Source organism: Gorilla gorilla, chromosome 12 (genome assembly GCF_029281585.2).
Source record: "Gorilla gorilla gorilla isolate KB3781 chromosome 12, NHGRI_mGorGor1-v2.1_pri, whole genome shotgun sequence".
NCBI classification, from domain to species: Eukaryota; Metazoa; Chordata; class Mammalia; order Primates; family Hominidae; genus Gorilla; species Gorilla gorilla.
The window spans coordinates 110629397-110648397 of record NC_073236.2 but is presented as its reverse complement, the minus strand read 5'-3'; the positions used below and the strand labels follow the sequence as shown (position 1 = coordinate 110648397).

The 19001-nt window shown below is 48.2% G+C and overlaps 1 protein-coding gene across 1 annotated transcript in view; it reads right to left on the bottom strand.

Annotated features, from left to right (window-relative positions):
- The window catches only part of ALK (ALK receptor tyrosine kinase), a 738088-nt gene that overhangs the window by 73975 nt on the left and 645112 nt on the right, over positions 1-19001 (bottom strand). The window contains exons 10-11 of the mRNA XM_019021235.4: positions 9948-10042; positions 9645-9773 (exon numbers count right to left, since the gene is read on the bottom strand). Coding sequence (XP_018876780.4) covers positions 9645-9773; positions 9948-10042 — 224 coding nt within the window. The remainder of the gene's footprint in view (positions 1-9644; positions 9774-9947; positions 10043-19001) is intronic.

Sequence of the window (19001 nt, the reverse complement as noted above, 5' to 3'; positions counted from 1 at the left end):
CACTCCCCTAATCCCATGTCTGACGAAATGGATTGGCTGGTAGACTGAATGGTCTAGTTAGTAGGATCACAATCATAAAGCCAGTTGAGGGGAAAGAAATAGTCCTCTTTTCCAGGAAACTATTTTGACGCCCAGGGAGTTTTTCTGATTCTCAGTTAGGTTGCTGGACAACAACACACTAAGCCTTGTTTTCTTACTTTTTAACATTTTTCCTAGAATATGATCATTGTTAGATCTGCCAATCACTTACTGAAAAATAATAAAAATTAGATGACTACAATTTGCTCTTATCTTATTATGAAGACACTGTTAATATTCACCATAAAAACAAATCAGAGCTGGGCGTGGTGGCTCATGCCTGTAATCTCAGCACTTTGGGAGGCCTAGGCGAGTGGATCACCTGAGGTCAGAAGTTCAAGACCAGCCTGGCCAACATGGTGAAACCCCGTCTCTACTAAAAATGCAAAAATTAGCTGGGTGTGGTGGCAGGTGCCTGTAATCCCAGCTACTGGGGAGGCTGAGGCAGGAGAATTGCTTGAACCCAGGAGGTGGAGGTTGCAGTGAGCCAAGATCACGGCACTGCACTCCAGCCTGGGTGACAAGAGCGAAACTCCATCTCAAAAAACAAAACAAAACAAAACAAAAACCCCAAAACAAACAAACAAAGCATCTCCAATTTAATCACTTCAAATTTGTTTAAAAGAATTTTCGTGAACAAGGTTTTGACGCATCCATTATTTTCAAGATGTTGATAAGCTTTAGAAGACTAAAGATCCTCTTTTAAATTATACGGATGAGAGGATTTTTGGGGCAATCCTCTATACCCCACACAAATCATTTATTTCCCCCAAGGGGAGTTTGAGGGCTTTACCTGAAAACTGATGAGCAATTAGGTTGGGGGAATTTACTGAATGAGAGGACACAAAATTCAAAATATTAACCTCCCCTCCAGATACATATTTATGTGTATACATAAGAGTGTGCAGCTCATAGAATTTCGTGTATACACAAAAGTGTGTACAACTCATAGAAGGAGGTGGATTGTAAATGCACTGATTATTTATAGAAGACAACACATGAGGGGTGAGTGAATTGGCCCAATCTTTTTGCTTACATATATATTTAATAATAATGTTAATTACAATGTCACAACAGCATTTTATATCAGCATATTGTTTTGTACCTTTGAAAGCCTGATAGAAATGATCTCATTTGCTCAGTACAATAGCCAGCTCTGAGAAAGAACTGTGGCAGGTAATTAATATCCCTACTTGATGGATGAGGAAACGGGGCCCAGAATCTTTGACTCTCCTGAAGTTGCATGGCCAAAACCTTGGTCTCTGGGATTCTATGCCAATTCACTTACTGTCTTGCTATTGCCTGGCACTCAGTAGGTGCTTCGTGACTATTTAAGCATCTGCAGAATATTGAATACATAGTCTTGAGATTGATCCTAGGAATTCTGCCCATCAGAATCCCCACTGGGCTCCCAGAGCTTCCTGGTGAATGTTCGTCTCCAGCACGGAGAAGCCACTACAGGCAGGCTCTAAGATGGCCTCAGTGGTCTCCAGCTTCTGATAATCACACCCTTGTGTAACCTCCTCCCTTTGAGTATAGGTGAGATCTGTGAATTGCTTCTAACCAACAGAATATGGCACAGATGGTGAGATGTCGTTTTCTTGCTTATAAAATTATAATTTCTGTATTACTAGAAGACTCTCTCTCTCTTTCTCTCTCTCCCCACCCCACCCCCTCGTCTCCACACTAGCTTTAAAAAAGTAAGCTGCCATACTGGGGAGAAACCAAGGTTGGCCTCCAGCCAGTTAGGAAGTGAGGCCCTCAGTCCAGTAACCCTCCAAGAACTGCCAACCACCATATGAGTTTGGCAGTGAACCCTTCCCCAGTAGAGCTTTCAGATGAGACCCCAGCCCTGGCTGACACCCTAACTGCAACCTTATGAGAGACTATGAAGTGGAGGACCCAGTTGAGCTGTGTCTGATTTCCTGACCTGCAGAAACTGGTATAATAAATGTGTGTTGTTATAGCCACTGTGTTTATGGTCATTTGTTACAACACAATAGATAACTATCCAGGCACCCCAAAGCCCCTGCTGCACAGCTGGTACACGCTTTGGCCTCCTCATCTTTTGTGTAAGCACCCAGCAGGGAGGGCACTGGCTGGGCTGAGTTCTGCCCTGTGCCCTCTCTCTCCTCCCTGACTCCATGATAGCTAAGGCAATTACACCTCTTGTTTCTTTTCCTCTCAATAGGAGAGGGGCAAGCTGGGAAGACCACCTTTTGTGATCAAGAGTTAGCATTTTAACCTTTTTACTCCTAGATTCACTGTCCACCTCCAGGCCCGGATGAATTAAAAAAAAAGTTTTTCTTTGTCCAAAACCACTGAAGCTTTGCTGCAACAAGCAGAGAGCTAAATAGGCTCTGAGAAGATGCAGAGCTGTTTTACAGGCAGAAGCAGCAAGTCTGAAAGAAGAATGATAAAAAAGCAGTCTTCCCAAACAAGTACTTAATGCACTTGCCCTGATGGAGGGGCCTTTATGTTCTGTTAGTCTTCAAGCTAAATGATCTTAATCAAGGCATACTGAGCCCAGAGTTCCTGGATCATTTATTGTCTCTCACTTATGCAACCTTTCACTGAAACAAATGTGAAAAAACAACATGTTTTCTCAGGCCAGCCAGGAGAGAGAAAGGCAATGGTTCCTGTCTGCTGCTTAGAAGGGCAACAGTATCGACTTTATGTGGAAGCATTTTGTCAGCAGCTTTGCCATAATTCCAACCCCCCATCTAGCATTAGACTGGAGGTTCATGAGGCATCTTCGAGTCTGTCAGAGCTGGGTGAGTCTGTGCTATTTCTTAAGGAGGGCCCGAGTTTGGGAAGTTCTGAAATAATAGTGTTGATGCCTTTCTATCTCACAGGACACATTTTGAAAATGATGATTAGTTCAGAATAATTTGTAATGCACCATCTAGGGCAAGGTCAAGTGAGGGCACCTGTCCTGGTTCTAGAGGTGATCAGAATCAGAAGTCTCTCTTGTGCTGGGACAGTAGTGGCTTCATACTGGGCTTATGCAGACGAAGCTTTGGGTGATCATTTTTCAAGAGAACACTTTGGCTCGTTCACAGCTTCAGAGCCCCAGGCCCCTGCATAGGGTTTGGCACAGAGCAGGCACCCAGTACATGCTTGTTAAATTGAACTATATGAGTTGTTAGTCCCTAGGCTTGGGATTCAGGGAAAGCAATGATGTTGTCTGCATTGGGCGCTGAGTTGAATCTCCCGAGTGGAAAGAAAACAGCTGATTTGGATGCAGCAAGAGCTTCTCCCTTATGCTGGTCAGCAATTGGGCAGTATTTAGTATTGTTCCTAACAGGCATGGGCTTAGAGTTGGAAAGACTTTGGAGTGAGCTGGCTTGACTTTGAACCCTGGCTCTGCATTTGATTAGTGGGTCAAGTCACATAATCTTTCTGATCCTCTGTTTCCTCAATTGTAAAATGGGAAGAAAATGATGGCTCAGGTAGCTCCTTATGTGTCAGGCACCTCTCTAAGCCCTGGATACATATAAACGTATGTGATTCTTGCATCGAACCTAAGCGATGTAAGCATTGATAATCTAAGCACCATTTTTTGATGCAAGGAAACAAAGGCACAGACAGCAGAAGGGAGGTGCTTAGAGTGAGTGGCATAGCTGGGGTTTGGACACAGGTAGTCTGTGCTCTTAAAAAAGATGCTATATTGCTTCCTCATAGTGACATCTCCCTCAGGGAGTCTGTGAGAATCAAATGAAAGAGACACTGAATGAGCTTAGTGACTGTCACCCCGTGTTCAGATGGAAGGAGGTGGCTGACAAATGGCGGAACACACTCTGGGAAGCTCTATTGCTGATGGGTGCTTGGCCTTCAGCCCAGCCTCCAGTTCCACCCTGTCACCGTCACCAGGTCCCTGGAGAAGTGCTTTCTCACCATCAAGCCAACCCTGGTGTTCACTGATGTCCATCTCTTGGGGATGCTGACTGGCTCTCCAGCGTGAAAGCCTCTTCCACTGGAAGAGACTCATTAGCGTTGGTAATGGGATCATGAATCACAAATTAGTTCTTTGCCACCTCTCTTCCTGGAGCACAGCCGTGCTTGCTCCAGGGAAGGGAGACACACCCAAATGAATAGTGACATTCTAATTGGGAGGGCGCCGAACATGCTGCGATGACTGGGGTCCCAAGAGCCTTGTTAAGGCTGGTACTTCCTGCGTCATCACTAGTGTGCTTGCTATAAATAGGTGATAATCTAAAATTAGCAAGATAATCTAAAATAAGCGAGAACACAGAGCATGAGGTTAATCAGCAGGGCCGCTGAGCAGGGAAATGACCAGTGTCTCAAGGGGCTCCAAGGGTTCTAACTACGGTCCCATGCCTGCCACCCCTTAATGAACAGTCCCCCACCTAGCTGAATGGGTGCTAACAGAAGTGCCTTCCAAGTGCACCAGTGAAGGCTGGGGTGCATGGAGGAATGCCAATTAGCTGCAATTATCAGCTTTCTTACATGTGCGTGGGAACACTGCCTGCCTGGGGCACCGTCTTGAATGTTAGTGAAGATGCAGATGTGCTCTGTTGAAACGAAAACTAACATGAGAAGCCAGATCCCTCTGGAAGACCTATTCAGTAATGAAAGAGAGATCCCTCTCGAAGACCTATTCAATAATGGGATTCCTAAAAGATTTCTTTATCACAACTTTGACCTTCTAAATGTTCTCTGGCTTAGAAATTTTCACTTTCTGCATGATTTTTAAGAAACATGATCATTTGCCTTTTACACAAGTTGTCTAACTTAGTGCAAGTTAGTTCACCTCTCTGGACCTCATCTGTTAAAGGGGGATACTATGATAGCACCAAGAGCTCAGCACAGTCCTGGCACACAGCAGTGCTTGGTGAATCGCAGTTATGATTGCTGTGTGAAGAGGGAATGTGATGCAAAGCCTTTGCTTTGGGCCAGGCTCCTTGTCTGTAGGTCAGGATGCAGTCCCGGGTTCCTAAACTTTTTTGCTAATCAAACTTTCCTTGAGGGATGGTTAAAAATGTGGATTTTGACTTCCTGCTCCCAGACATTCGGATTCCATAGGTTGACAGGGGTCCAAGAATCTGCATTTTTAACAAGCAGCACTTGCAGACACCAGGGGACCCAGATGCTGATGATTTGAGGACACACTTGGAGAAACCTGGGGCTGAATCTAGTTCCTTGGCTGGCCAGCTCACTGCTGCACTTGTGAGTCCTGGATTGTGTCTGTAACTGGGGATTTCTGGGGAAAGCTGTTAATGATGCCATTAACGCAAGAGTCTATCTGAGTTCCCTCCAGAGGGAACTTCCTGCTTCCCGCTCTGACTTGTCTCTGGACTTCTCACATCTTGGACCTCCCACCTTCAAGGCTGGGATGCAATGATGAGCTGTGGCTAAAGAGAGGGACTTGGCTTCCTCCCTGTCCCCAGCATGGGATTATCTGCAAGGCTAGCAAGGAAGAGGCCAGGATTTTTCGGAACTGGATTAGAATACATTATTGATTCAGGAACGGAGTGACTCTGAAGGGAAGAGGCCTCCTCTATTGGGGTGTGCTACTAAAGTAGGCTTGGCCGGACCTGCCGGGCCTGAGTGCAGCAGGCTCTGAGGGGAACAAAGACCCCCATCGAGTGGAAAGACAGGGTCTGAGGGAGGATGCAGGCCTGCGGAGCCTGCCTTCCAAGGATGCCGTCATCCCCAGAAGGGCGTACTTGGAACGTAATGGCTCTAGCTACAAATTCTATTAACTCTAATAGTTGTTCTGTGGTGAATGGATAATGCATTTAGCAGAAATAGGCCCAATCAATTTATATGAAACATATAAAACTTTCTCATTGGAATTGGCATCTGTTCTTGAATCAGGAGCGTGTGTGGAAGTGGACAGCCTGTCACTCTCACTTCTGGGCACATTAGCAGTGCCATGGGTTAATTGGAGATATGGACCAAATAAAGCCATGGCTCCCTGATGGTATCGCCCTTCAACCCTTGGAATCTTGGAGCTGGAAACGGGAAGGGACTTGGACACTGTCTACTTCTAACCCTGATTTTTTAAAAAATTGCAGTCTCTCTGCCCTTGTCTGTGTTCACATTAACCCCCCTCATCTGCTGACTTGCCCCGACGGGAGGACCTGCAGAGGCAGAATGGCCCCAGGCCCATGGCTTGCTAGTGCAACCAGCCAGGGCCCAGTGAGGGTGTTCTCTCTTTTAGTCCAGTGCTTTTCCCCTGACTCTATAGAGTTTTAATTGCTTTTATCCCCCCTTTGGCGAGAGATGTGTACACAGAAAATGGCAGACCCACCTGTCACCAAATAGCTAGAGGCAAGGCTGTGGTTTTGATGCCAAGGCTCCACAGTTAGGGTTGTGGAGTTGGGCCCAAAGTTTGGGCGGGTTCTCCCATTAGCTGAGCTGATTCCCTTAGACTCGCCCTACACAGACAGCCTCTGAGCTCCAAGGAGAAGGATAGAGGGGTAGGGAGGTGGAGGAAGGGTCCTTGGGCCCTGGGGGGCCTGCTTGTCCCAATCTGGGCTTTTTAGGGAAAGAGTGTGGCAGAGCCTGACTGTTCCTCCTCACTGCTAACATTCATTACTGCCAGAGAGAGACAGTCACAGGGAGGGGAAAGAGATAGCAAGAGAGAGAGAGAGAGAGAGAAGGAGGGAGTGGGGTGAGGGAGACAGAGAGAGAGAGAGAGAGAGAGAGAGAGAGAAGAACCTGGCTCTGCAGCCCCGTGATCACATTACCCCAATCATTTGGTTAGTGTAATTGTATGTGCAAAGCTGACAAATGTAATTTCCCTGGACTTAATACTTGCCCCATTTTCTCTTTCAGCATCTTCATCTGATTAGCTAAAGTGACTCAGAGTCTTCCGAGAATGCTGCATGAAGCACCTGGACAGGATTTTCCCAGCCTGGAAACTTGAGTGGCTCAGCTCTGCTCCATGGGCCTGGAGGTGAAGAACCTCCCAGATCCAAGGAGTCAGGCTGAGTCCCTCATCAGAAGGGAGGGCTGCTGTGGGGAGTGAGGAATGTTCAGGGAAGCTTAGAAGTGTCAGTAACTGTTCTCAAAAGACCCCAAAGGGCCTTTGCGTTTCTAGTTCTCTAAAGCCTGCCCGGAGGAGAGTTGAAATGCCACCAACCACCTTGTTCCAGCCCAGCAGAAACTGACAGCTCTGAACTTTGGAAAGAAAAATCTTATTATCCTGTCTCCTCGATTGTTTGTCAGAAGGTTGGGAGCTGATTTGTTTACTGTTCGTTCAGGGCCTCTTGGCTGGAACTCTTCCCTGCTCTTTTCCATTTTTAGTGTTTATCTCCGATTGGAGACTTTGATACCTAGAAGTAGCTTAGTTGGGTGAAAGAATGTGGACTCCAGGTTGACTTCCTGGCCCTACTGCCTTCCAGCCTTGGGGCCCTTAAATTCTTCCATACCATTTTCCTCATCCCTACAATGGTAAAAACAGCAACTGTCCCTGGGCCTGTGTGAGGACAAGCTGTTGTGTGAAATAACCTAGGCTATGGGACCATGCTCAATGATCTTTCCTTTCCTTTCCTTCCCCTTCTGGCCTATCCCTCTGTCCTTCTTCAGGGGGCCTCCCAGGTAGAAGCTCTGAGCTTGGGCTTTGCAAACATGCCCTGCTGCCTCATAGGCCACTCTCCTCCCATGGCCCAGAAGCTCCAGAACGGCGAGAATTGGCTCAGCCCTGTCCCTGTTGTAACCATGCACCGTGCTGGGCACGTGTCTGCTGGGTGATTATTACTGACTGGGTGTGGCCTTGGCCTCTGCCTCCATGAGTCTGCCTGGACCCATAGGCACTACCTCAGTATTGCTCTGAGACTGGGGTTGAGAATGAGGGGTCAAGTTTCTCAGTGGGGAGACTTGTGTTCCAGCTGCTGTCTCCTCCAGCCTGTAATTTTATTTAGAGGTGGTGGGGGAGTCATCGCCACGTGTGAGCCACTGGTGATTTCATTAGTCTGAGTGGCCATTGGTCAGGCCCTTATTGAGTAACCTTTTAGGGACAGTGGGAGTTATGTGGCAATAAACTCAGGAGTTGAGCAGGGTGGATGGCTGTTTCCTAAATGCTGGCTGCAGGGGGCTGGCTGCTGACACCTGAGATCCAAGCTCAAGCATCCAGCCACCCACTAGTCAATAGATGTTTCTGGAGTCTCTGCTGTGTAATCGGTGCTGTTGATTAGGCTGGGCAGGGGGCTATGGCTATGTTTACTTAGCACACTAAAAGGGGAAGTCTGGCTTCTTCCCTCAATTTATAAATTTATACATTTCCTGAATTTATAACAGGGAGGTGGTAGTTGACCAAGAGCCAAGGAGTGAGTGGAGGTGAATCACTGGGGCTGGGGGGTAGGGCACTGAATGGAGAAGTTAGAAGGCTGCCTGTATCAGGTGAGACATTGGCATGAACTGGGAGGTGAGGGGGAAAGCAGAGAGAGCTGCAGTTTTGTAGGACGGGTTCCCCTCTGTGTAGGAATATACAAAGGTCTTTCGTGGTTCTAGTTAAAGGGGAAGGGAGGGATGATGCGAAAAGTAACTAACTCTTTCTCCTGGGTCTGGCAGCTAGATTAGATCAGGCAGGAATCAGGAAGGGGTGATGGTTAGCCCTGGGGCAGCTTTTCATGGGACAGAAAGGAAAGGACTCCTTCAAAGACAAAGCCATGCTCATGTCTAGTTCACATGTTGAGAGCAGATGTGGCAAAGGTATGAACCTCATTTTTTGCACTTTGTGCCAAAAAAGGATTTCACATTATAAGTTGAAATTAGAGATTTATCATTGATCTGTTATTATTTTGATAAAGACTTATCTTTTATAGGAAAAAGAGTGTGGGTAGACTGTGTGTTGTACACTTGTTTCTGCAGGCTATACATAGCAGAAGACACCTCACAGGCCCAGGCACCAGTGCCTGCCTGGGAAAATCCCTTGGCTGGCTGGCATGGGGCTGGGGCAGCCTTAGTCAGCTTCTGCGGGGCTAGGCTCACAGCCGCTGGTCTAATAGAAGAGTGGCGGAGAAGTCACACCTGTGGTTTATAACCAGAGGCTGAAGAGTTCTGCTGAAGTGGCAAGGGGCCATGAGAAGTCTTGGCTTGGGGTATGCTGAATAGAACAGCTTTGGAGGGATCTGAGCTCTGGGGGAACTGTGTTGAAAGGAAGCTTTGGGGGCTTTACCCATGATGGGGTAGCCCACCTTTGTGCAACAGATAACCTTGGCCAGGCCCAGCCCTCTTTATAAGGAGGAGAAATCTGACAGTAAGGTTTGCTTTGTTCAGTAAGGCGGCAGTGAATTCAAAGCAGAGTTGGGGAAAAAAATGCCAGCTTGGTTCTCTCCTTTGGGTGGGGCCTAGGTATTCCCCAGGCATAGAGGAAGCTGCTCCTTTGTACAACCTCCACAGGCTTCCTTTGCTCAGGCAATATGAGAACCAGACAGCTTCCTCTTGGACCCCATAGTCAGAGTGTAGGTGATACTCCTTCTAAAGACTGTTTCATTCTTTCAGCACAGCTCCCCACCCTAAAGACAGCACCAATCTTTCTTCTGCCTTTTGCAACAAGAAGTTACTGTGCTCACATTTGTGAGCTGAACCCTTACCTGTAGGGTCAAAGATGGGGGTCTGTCTTGGTGAATTTTCCCCGGGTTTCAGCTCCTTGTTTGGGTTTCTCTCAAACAGGTTTCTTGATTTGGGTGCTGTATTCTGCGGGATCTTGTCCTCTCCACTAACTGCAATAGAGAAGACCCCACGGGCTGAGTTAGGTAAGGGTTGATTTCAGGGTGAGAGATGATTTCACACTGAGGGAGGTGGGAGAGACAGTCAGGCTTAGGCTGAGGAGGGGACAGTGAGGCCATGGGCCATGGGGGTTGGGGGACAGAGTGCTGGGGTCAGAGTGAACTCACTGGTGAGGTAGCAGTCCAGGCTGATGGAGATATTGTCAAAAGCCACGATGGCTCTGGATCCTTGTCCCCACCATGCGACCATCCGCAGCCAGAACCTGTACACATCAAGAGGAATGTGTGTGAGGAGCAAACTGGGGGGTCTTGTCTTAGGATTCAGCATCCAGCAGGTGTGTGCTGATCACCTGGCTCAGAATGTGAGTTTGAAAAAGGCTCGCTAATCCCAGAGCAGTGGCAAGAGGAGAGCAGTCAGCTCGCCCTACTTCTGCAATGCAGAGCACTTCCCCTTCCGAACTATCGCTCCATACTGTTAATGGCTGACACACTGGTCCTTAAATCCAGCCTGGAGTTTGGGGCCTGGGACCAGGACTCACTGATAATCTGAGGAGAAATCTTTTGCTTTCTGGGTGTGCAGGATGCTTGGAAATGGGGAGAAATCTGACAGTAACTGCTTCGTTCAGTAAATGGGGAGTGATTTCAAGGCACTGAGTTGGGGAAAAAAATACCAGCTTGGGTCTCCTGTTTGGGTGAACTGAACAGGAGAAATGGGTAGGTCTGACATTCAGCCAGTGGGGCTGAAGTCATTATTAAAATATTAAAATGCTTCTGTACCAGCCAATAAAGAACCACAGTTCCACAAGTGCCCCTTGCTTGTTGCTTCAGGCAACTGGCTCCTTCCCTGGTGCCCTGCCCCCTCAATTTCCCAATTAACCAGCACCCATAGGGTTTATCCATTGGTTAGCCCAGCAGGGGTCTCAAGCATCCTGGGTTTCATCCAGCATCACTGGAGGTTGACTGCCTGGTGGTTAAATATTAAGCGACTTGACTATCACCCCTGGAAGTGTTTGTAACCAACACAGGGGTCATAAAAGTGTTAACAACAAACCCATTAAGATATTGTTTCTTTCCCCCACCCTTTCACATCCTTGGAGGGCCAGGTTCTCAGACTGTGGCCAGGGAAGGCCTTACAGTGACATAAACAGGAAAGTACCTTTGGTTTGTTTGTTTCCTGGGAAATAATCCCCTGGAAGGCTAGCAGAGTCAGCTGGCCCTTTCCTGCTCTAAGTGAAGGTTTCCTGAGAACCTTAAAATCCTTTCCTACCCTCCAGAACGTCAATCCAGAATGACGTGCAGAACAGGGCGTGGTCTCTGGCATGGGAATGAAAACACCAAGAGAAGGAAGCCATACCCATCCACTGGTGACTGGGCAAACTCCATATGGTACAGCCATATGATGGGACGCCAGTCGATGGTCAAGAACGGACCCAGAGACATGCTATAAAATGGATGGACCTCAAAGACGTGATGCTAAGTTAAAGAAGCCAGACAGTAGGTGAAAGACCGCCTATTGAATGATTCCATTGATAGAAAATGTCTAGAAAAGGTAAATCTATGGGGCCAGAAAGCAGATTAGTGGTTGTCTGGGGCTGGGAGTGGGCACAGGATTGACCACAGACTAGCACCTAGGCTTTTTTTGGGGTGATGAAAATGCTCAGAAATGGGATTGTGGTGCTCTCTCCACAGCTCTATAAATCTGTTGGAAGTCACTGACTTGTACACTTAAAGTGGGTGCATTTTATGATATATAAATTACAGTTTGATAAAGCTGTTAGAAAAAAAGGAGAGGAGGAAGAGAGAGGGAACCCAGGCCACAGGGCATTGGCCACATAGGGTGTCAAGAGCAGAAAACCAGAGCAGGGTGGCACTGGCAACATGGAGAGAACAGGGCCTGCAGGGTACAACAAGGACAAGAAATGGGATGTCAACAGTGGGAGGAAAGATGCAGAGGAAGAGATATGGAGAGAAAGGGCATTTGCTCATATGGATTTGCAGTGAGGCAGCAAAGCTTTAGCCAGTGGGTAAACTACAGCAGGGGTTGGAAGCTCCCGTTGCGCCTGTGTGCAGATGATCTCTGATCAACATGTAGAAGATGCTGGCTTGTTAGATGCTGGCTTGGTTATTCCTGGCCAGAGAACAATTACTGTTTCCATGGAGCAAAGCCTTGAATCCCAAAACTTTTATCTGAATAACTGTGATCGATTATGCTTAACTGAACTACTCCATACATTTGTCTGTGCTTTCAACCATCTTGTGAGATCTGGTCATTCAGAAACAATCCTTTCTGTCTGAAAGTCACAATTACAGGACCCAAATCTGGTTTGATTCTAAAGAAGAAATGCCCAAATCTGTTGTAGCCGTGGCCAGCATCACTGGGGTTGGCCCTTCAGGCCATATTCCCCATGAAGAAGTCTCCATGCTACCCTCAGTCAGGATAGTGTGTGCTGGTGGTTGGGTGTGGAAGGAGAAGTGCCTGATGGAGAACCTTCAAATCCTGTTCTGGGCAGCTTGGGCATGCCAGATGAGTGTGCAAGAGGGGATGGACAGCACAAGGACCCTCAGCCCCTGCCACCCCGGCACTGGGATGTATGCCTCTGAGAGGCATCTCTCATTCCAACCTTGATACACACCTATTTTTGTTTCCTGTAAAGCTGTTACATATAGGTCTATGGGGCATTCTAAGAGAAATCGACATGAACGCTGCATTCAAGTTACTTATTGTCCAGTGTGAAGATGAAGTGTGTGTACCTTGGTGTGGAATAAAGTAGAAGGAGGTCAATGCTTCATAAAGGTGCAGATACAGCAGTGTGCGAGCTCAGAGGAAGGGGGAATTACACCAGGGTGGGGAGATCAGGAGGGCTTCACAGAGAAGGCAGTATTTAAGTTGGTTTTGAATGCAGGGAAGGGCTTGAGGATGTGGGTGTGGGAGTGCAGTGCAGGGAGTAGATGTCTGGAGCAGAGGAACTGGTGTGAGGGCCATGTGGGCAGGGATAGGACCTGTCCTGCTGGGGAGCAAGGAGTGAGGAAGGAGGTAAAGATGGTGTGGACCTCTGGACAGAGATCAGGCAAGGAGGTTCTGCCATTATTTGAGGGAAAATGGAGAGCCACTGGAGGTTTCTAACAGGACAGGGCAAGATCAAAGACCTCTTAGAGGATAATTGTGATGGGATTAGTAAGCAGGATGGGGACCAGGAGAGGAGGCAGAGGCAGGGGAGACAGCATGAGAGGCATTTCTGCACACATCTCACACGCCTTCCTCAGGTTTCTCTACGAATCCTGGCAAGGTTATAGCCACGATTTCCGTGGGGTCTCCCCATGGGAAACAGTCCATAGATGAGTTTCTGGCTTGAGCCTCTGTAACCCTGGACAAAGCCCAGGCCTGGGATCTCAACTGGAAAACCAGGGCCCTAATACTGCTGTCTCGTTAAAGCCGGTGCAACACTTAGGAAAATGCTGCTTCCAGGTAGCAAGAAAACAGGCACTTAGAGTGACAGAGAGGGTAAATAGAAGGACTCAGGTTCCCTGTGGGAGCATCAGGAAGGCACAGCTGCCTGGCTCGCCTGCACATCAGGGGGTGAGTGCCCCCACAGGGCACATTTCTCCACCAGGTCATCATCTCCTAATCTGTCATTCACAGGACCAGGGGCCAAGCCAGGCCCTGATTTCAATGCTGAGCTATATGAGGGGTGTACCTTCCAGGAGGCCAGAGGGGCTTGAGCGAGTAAATGACATGTGTGTGCCTGGGGAGGGGGGACAGAATCGCGGCTATCCTCTAAATGGGTGGTCCCTGGGAAGCTGCATGTCTCCCCGCCCCTCTCTCTGCCTTCCTTCCTTATTACTAAGAGATTAGATCTGTGAAGTCTCTCACAGCCACTGGGCCTCTTAGCATGGATGGGATGATGCCGGCTGAGGCTGGAATGGTTTCTAAATAGAAGAGTTTCTAAAGTGCTCTGTGCGGCGACAGCAGTGGCAGCTGCTGCTTAAAAGAGTTTGATTGACACTGGGAATTGCACATATTTTGAGTCAGGAACACGCACAACCATCAGGAAGATTCAATCGGATGGCAATATGGAACCAGGCAGTGCTGCCTCTGTCCACCCGGGGCCACCCACACATGGGTGCCTCTGTCCATCCATGGGCCAACCCTCCCCCATGGCTCCAGCCCCCAGAGGCTGCAGGGAAGGGACAGTGGGACAAAGGTGGGACAAAGGTGAGCTGCTGAAGGATGGGTGGAGGGTGGGGCAGGAGCAGAGGCCGTCTAGGAATGGGGTCTGTGGGTCTGTGGGTGGTAGGTGATGGGCAGTCAGCAGGTAGAGCAGCACCAATCTAGGAGGCTCTTTTCTGTGGATGTGCTGGCCCAGAGACAGAGTGGGCATCAGGACCACCCAGATTCAGGTTTCCCTACTTTCGAAGGTGCCTGGTTGTGTGTCTTTACCTGATAGGTGAAGAAGAGGTTGCTTCTGGCACCGCTCACCATCTCCTTGCTGGAGATGGGAAAGGCTTCCTCAAGGCTCTCGCAGTCTCCTGGTTCTACCCACTCCTTTCCGTGAGTCCCCCAGAAGTACAGCTACCATGTCACTCTCCAGAGTCAGCTATGGCCTCAGGTCTGGAGTTCTACCACTTACTAGCTGGGCCACTTTGGGATTGAGGGAAAGTTCTGGCACGTACCAGGTGGACCACCATGGGACTGAGGGAAAGTTCTGGTATGTATCAGGTAGACCACTCTGGGACTAAGGGAAAGTTCTGGTATGTACGAGGTAGACTACCAAGGGACTGAAGAAAATTCTGTTATATACCAGGTAGACCTGACACTTAGTTGGGACCTGACACACTCTGGGACTGAGCAAGAGTCCTGGCATGTACCGGGTGGACCGCTGTGGGGCTGTGGGAAAGTTCTATCATGTATGAGGTGGCCCACTCTGGGACTGAAGGAAAGTTCTAGTATGTACCATGTAGACCACTCTGGGACTGAGGGGAGTTTATGGTATATACAGATGGACTACTCTGGGACTGAGGGAACATTCTAGTATCTACCAGGTAGTCCATTCTGGGATTGAGTGAAAGTTTTAGTATGTACCATGTAGACCACTCTGGGACTGAGGGGAGGTTATGGTATATGCCAGGTGTACCACTCTGGGACTGAGGGAAGGTTCTGGTATGTACCAGGTGGACCACTCTGGGATGGGAGGAAAGTTCTAGAATGTACCCGGTGGACCACTCTGGGACCGGGGGTTAGTTCTAGTATGTACCAGGTGGTCCATTCTGGGACTGACGGAAAGTTCTAGTATGTACCAGGTAGACCACTGTGGGACTGAGGGGAGGTTGTGGTATATACAGATGGACCACTCTGGGATTCAGGGAAAGTTCTAGTATGTACCAGGTGGACCACTCTGGGACTGTGGGAAAGTTCTAGAATGTACCAGGTGGCCCACTCTGGGACAAAGGGAAAGTTCTAGTATGTACCAGGTGGTCCATTCTGGGATTGAGGGAAAGTTCTGGCATGTATCAGGTGGACCCTCTGGGACTGAGGGAGAAAATTCTAGTGTTTACCAAGTAGACCACTCTAGGACTGAAGGGAGGTTATGGTATATGCCAGGTATACCACTCTGGGACTGAGGGAAGGTTCTGGTATGTACCAGGTGATCCATTCTGGGATTGAAGGAAAGTTCTGGCATGTACCAGGTAGACCACTGTGGGACTGAGGAAAAGTTCTAGTATGTACCAGGTGGTCCATTCTGGGATTGAAGGAAAGTTCTGGCATGTAGACCACTCTGGGACTGAGGGAAGATTCTGACATGTACCAGGTGAGCCACCCTGGGTTTGGCTGAAAGAAAGCAAGGACCCTGACACATCACTGCCAAGACTGCGAGGGACAGGCCGTCCTAGTGAACATACAGTTACTCCTCTGCCCCACTTTGAAACCTCAGCTCTGGATGGGGAAAGGAGGCTAGGTTCCCCAGGATAGAAGAGCCTTCCCCTTCCTCTCTGTGGGCAGCCTGGTCAAGGAGAAGGGAAGCGTTAGCCGTTTGGGGTTCCTTCCACTCTCTCACCAATCTGTGTTGCCTAAGAACGTGGCAGGGGAGTCTCCTCTCTTTCCCAGTGCTTAGCAGCAGAGATTTTGCTCCTGACCCTTCATAGTTTGTACCTGCTCAGCTCTTTCTGTTTCTTCAAAGAGGACACTTTTGATTGCATGGGTTGTTGTTGCTTTTTCTTTTCTTTTTTCCAGCCGGTGGAGTTTGGAACTTGTTATTAAAACAGACTTGGCTAGAGATCTTGGTTGGAGGCTGGCTTTGCATAAAGAATGCATTCGCCCTGACTCTTCTCATTCAGCTCTACAGAGACGCCTTTTGAAAACAGACTCAGCGGGGATCTGGGAGGTGGCCATCTGGGCAGTGGGCCAAGTCTGGAAGGGCAGCTTCAGAATTGGGCGCCTCGGAGACTCATCGGGCAGATCTCTGCCTGAGAAATGCCGATGCTGCTCACATACGACTCAGAAAATGTACCATCTCATTCAGGCAACAGACTGTTAATGGACAGCAAATATAATGCCTTATTTGCCACCCTGCCAGCCTTAGGGATTGACAAACCTAATTAAGTTCACTTAATGATTTTAAGTAGCTGACAGAAAGGTTTGTGTCTGATGTGGATGGAGGGAATGGCGACGCTTTGGAGGGCAGAGCAGGATGGAGTGGCTGGACTGGGTAGAAGGCATTTGCCAGCTGGGCACCATGTCTCACATTCCTCCCTCGGCCATTTAGTGGGCTCGGAAGGAGGGAGTGTCCTGCATCCCTTTTTGCTGCTGGGGCTTGTCTGGGCCCTGGCTGCTTAGGATAGAGCTGGCAGGTACTGTAGAGGAAAAACACTTTCTCCAATTTCTCACTGCACAGTTAATTTGCTCTGCAAAAGTCTTCTAAAATGGGCTGTCATGAAGCTTGGGTCACAGTAGGCATATCTATTAGAATAATATATGTGAAGAAAAAGCCCTGCCACATCCCTCCTATTATCTGTGTAATGGACTTCAGCTCTAAGATGAAGATGGGAGCTGATGGACCACTTTGGATTCCTGGGACCATCCTTGGCCATGTCAAATGTAATCATGGCTAGGAATGTGTGTCTTGGCTCTAGGAGTCTTTAACTTCTGCACAGTAAACTGGAGATGAGCTGGACATTCAAGGCCATACTCAGGAGTTGGGAACATACCCCTCCTGGCTCCATCCCACTCTCAGAAGTAATTTACCACCTCCTGCCTTGGTTTCCCCTCTAGACATAACGACACCAGGAGCATGAGTAAAAGTCAACACAGAGCTTCCAGGGCTTTCAAGGGCCATAGAGATCTTTCACAATGAGTCTGGCTTGGTGAGGAAGCCCTTCTAGAAATAAGAGAGAAAATGAATTTTCAGCCAGGCTGAGCAAGCATGGAGAATCACTCAGACCCTTCCACATTCTCAGTTTGAGGCTTCCAGGCATTCTGTGCTCACTTTCGGGGGCTCAGCCTAAAGGCTCCTGGCTCCCTCCTGTGCTCTGGTGTATCACCAATTGGAAAGGCCTGCTGCAAGGATGTTCCACCACAGCAGATGGAGACCCATCTCTGGCAAGTTCCTGTTTTTCTTTCATTCTCGAAATCTATGTAGTGTATGTTGAGCTCTGCTGGGCCCTGGGCTTTGATGGGGAAAGACATTGCTTCCTGGAGCCATGGCCCAGCAAGCGAGGGGCCTGTGCACAAAAATACTTGACCTACAGTCAAATGCCAAGTGCCCTAGGGAAGGAGTCAAGTGCCTCTTGGGCCCCTGCCATTCTTTTGACTTGTGTGGTTGCAATGGAGATAGTAGCGGATGTGGGATGAGAGCTCAGGCCTCTTGCATCCCTGGCCAATTTTCCCATCATCTCTTGCAGAACCATCCAACTTGTTGAATCTCATTTAGTCTCATATGTACTCCGTGCCATCGGAAAAGTAGAGCAAGCTCCTTGGGATGACTGGGGGCATGAGGGCTGTCTGGAGCTAGAAAGGCCCGCCATCCATTCTTCTTGGAGGGACAGGGATGTCTGCTCCCCGTTTCTTGGAACACACAAACATTTCCTCTGTCCTCTGTTGCTGTGTTGGCTTGCGGCTTGGGGAGCTGACATGGTACCAGAGATGGCAGCACTGCCAATGGTGAGAAGACCCAGAAAAAGGGTGGTTTCTACCTCTCTTCTCGCCTGACCAAAAACATCTTTATGAGAGTAAATTAGAAGTCTTTTCTGCTTGGTGAGGACTAGTTTCAAAAAGTACAGTGGAGTGAAGACTGGGTTATATGGTTGGTGGGGCCCTGGGCAAGTTGCCAAAACTTTTAAGGTGCCATCTTGGTTTTTAAAAGAATCTATGTAAGATGTGTTTTTTTTTTCCCCAACAATGGAACCCTTTGTTTAGCATGAGATGCTAATTTATTGCTCCTGTTTTATATTATATGTTTACTAGTAACATGTGCTTCCTCAGGCAGTGTCACAAATGACATATCTCCCCCTCTTTCTTTGAGCAGAGATTATCTGAGCATGTACTGTAAATCACACACTTGTGCCTATAGCTAGGAGTGTAGAGATGTGTAAGACGTGGACCTTGCTCCCGAGGACTTCAGTCAGTGATGTGATTCACATTATTTACTGACCGGGAATTGCTGAAGTCTCTTTTAGTTGTGCCCCCTATAGAGCTAGAAGCTACTCAAGCTGGAAAAACATTGCATCTGGACAATAAGAGAGAAGTCAAGAAAGACTTAAAATAATGAAAAGTCTTGGAGAATGGTAGAACTATGGGCGAAACTCTCACTAGGCAGTGGGGTGTGCTGCTGGGAGCAATGTGGAAGGTGTGGATGGGACACCAGTCAGGCAGCTGGAAACCCAGGTGGACATAAAGATATTTGAGTCATCTGCATAGAGGTAAGAGTGGGAGTTATAAGCATTGATGAGGTTCTTGGCGCGGGGGTGGGGGCAGCATAGATAGAACTGGATTCTTTGCTTCAAATATTGGGAGCTCAATTATCTCCTAAATTGCAGGCTTTGTGTTTAGGGAAAGAAGGGGCTGAGAACACAGGGCTACATTTTCCGAGACATTAAGAATTATGAAAAACATATGCATCTGTTGACTTGTAAGCCGAGCTGTGGATGTTACCAAGAAAATCTTGAGCAGATTCGAACATCCTGTTATTTTAAAGAGGTTCACTTAGTGCCATTTTGAGCAACTGCCTC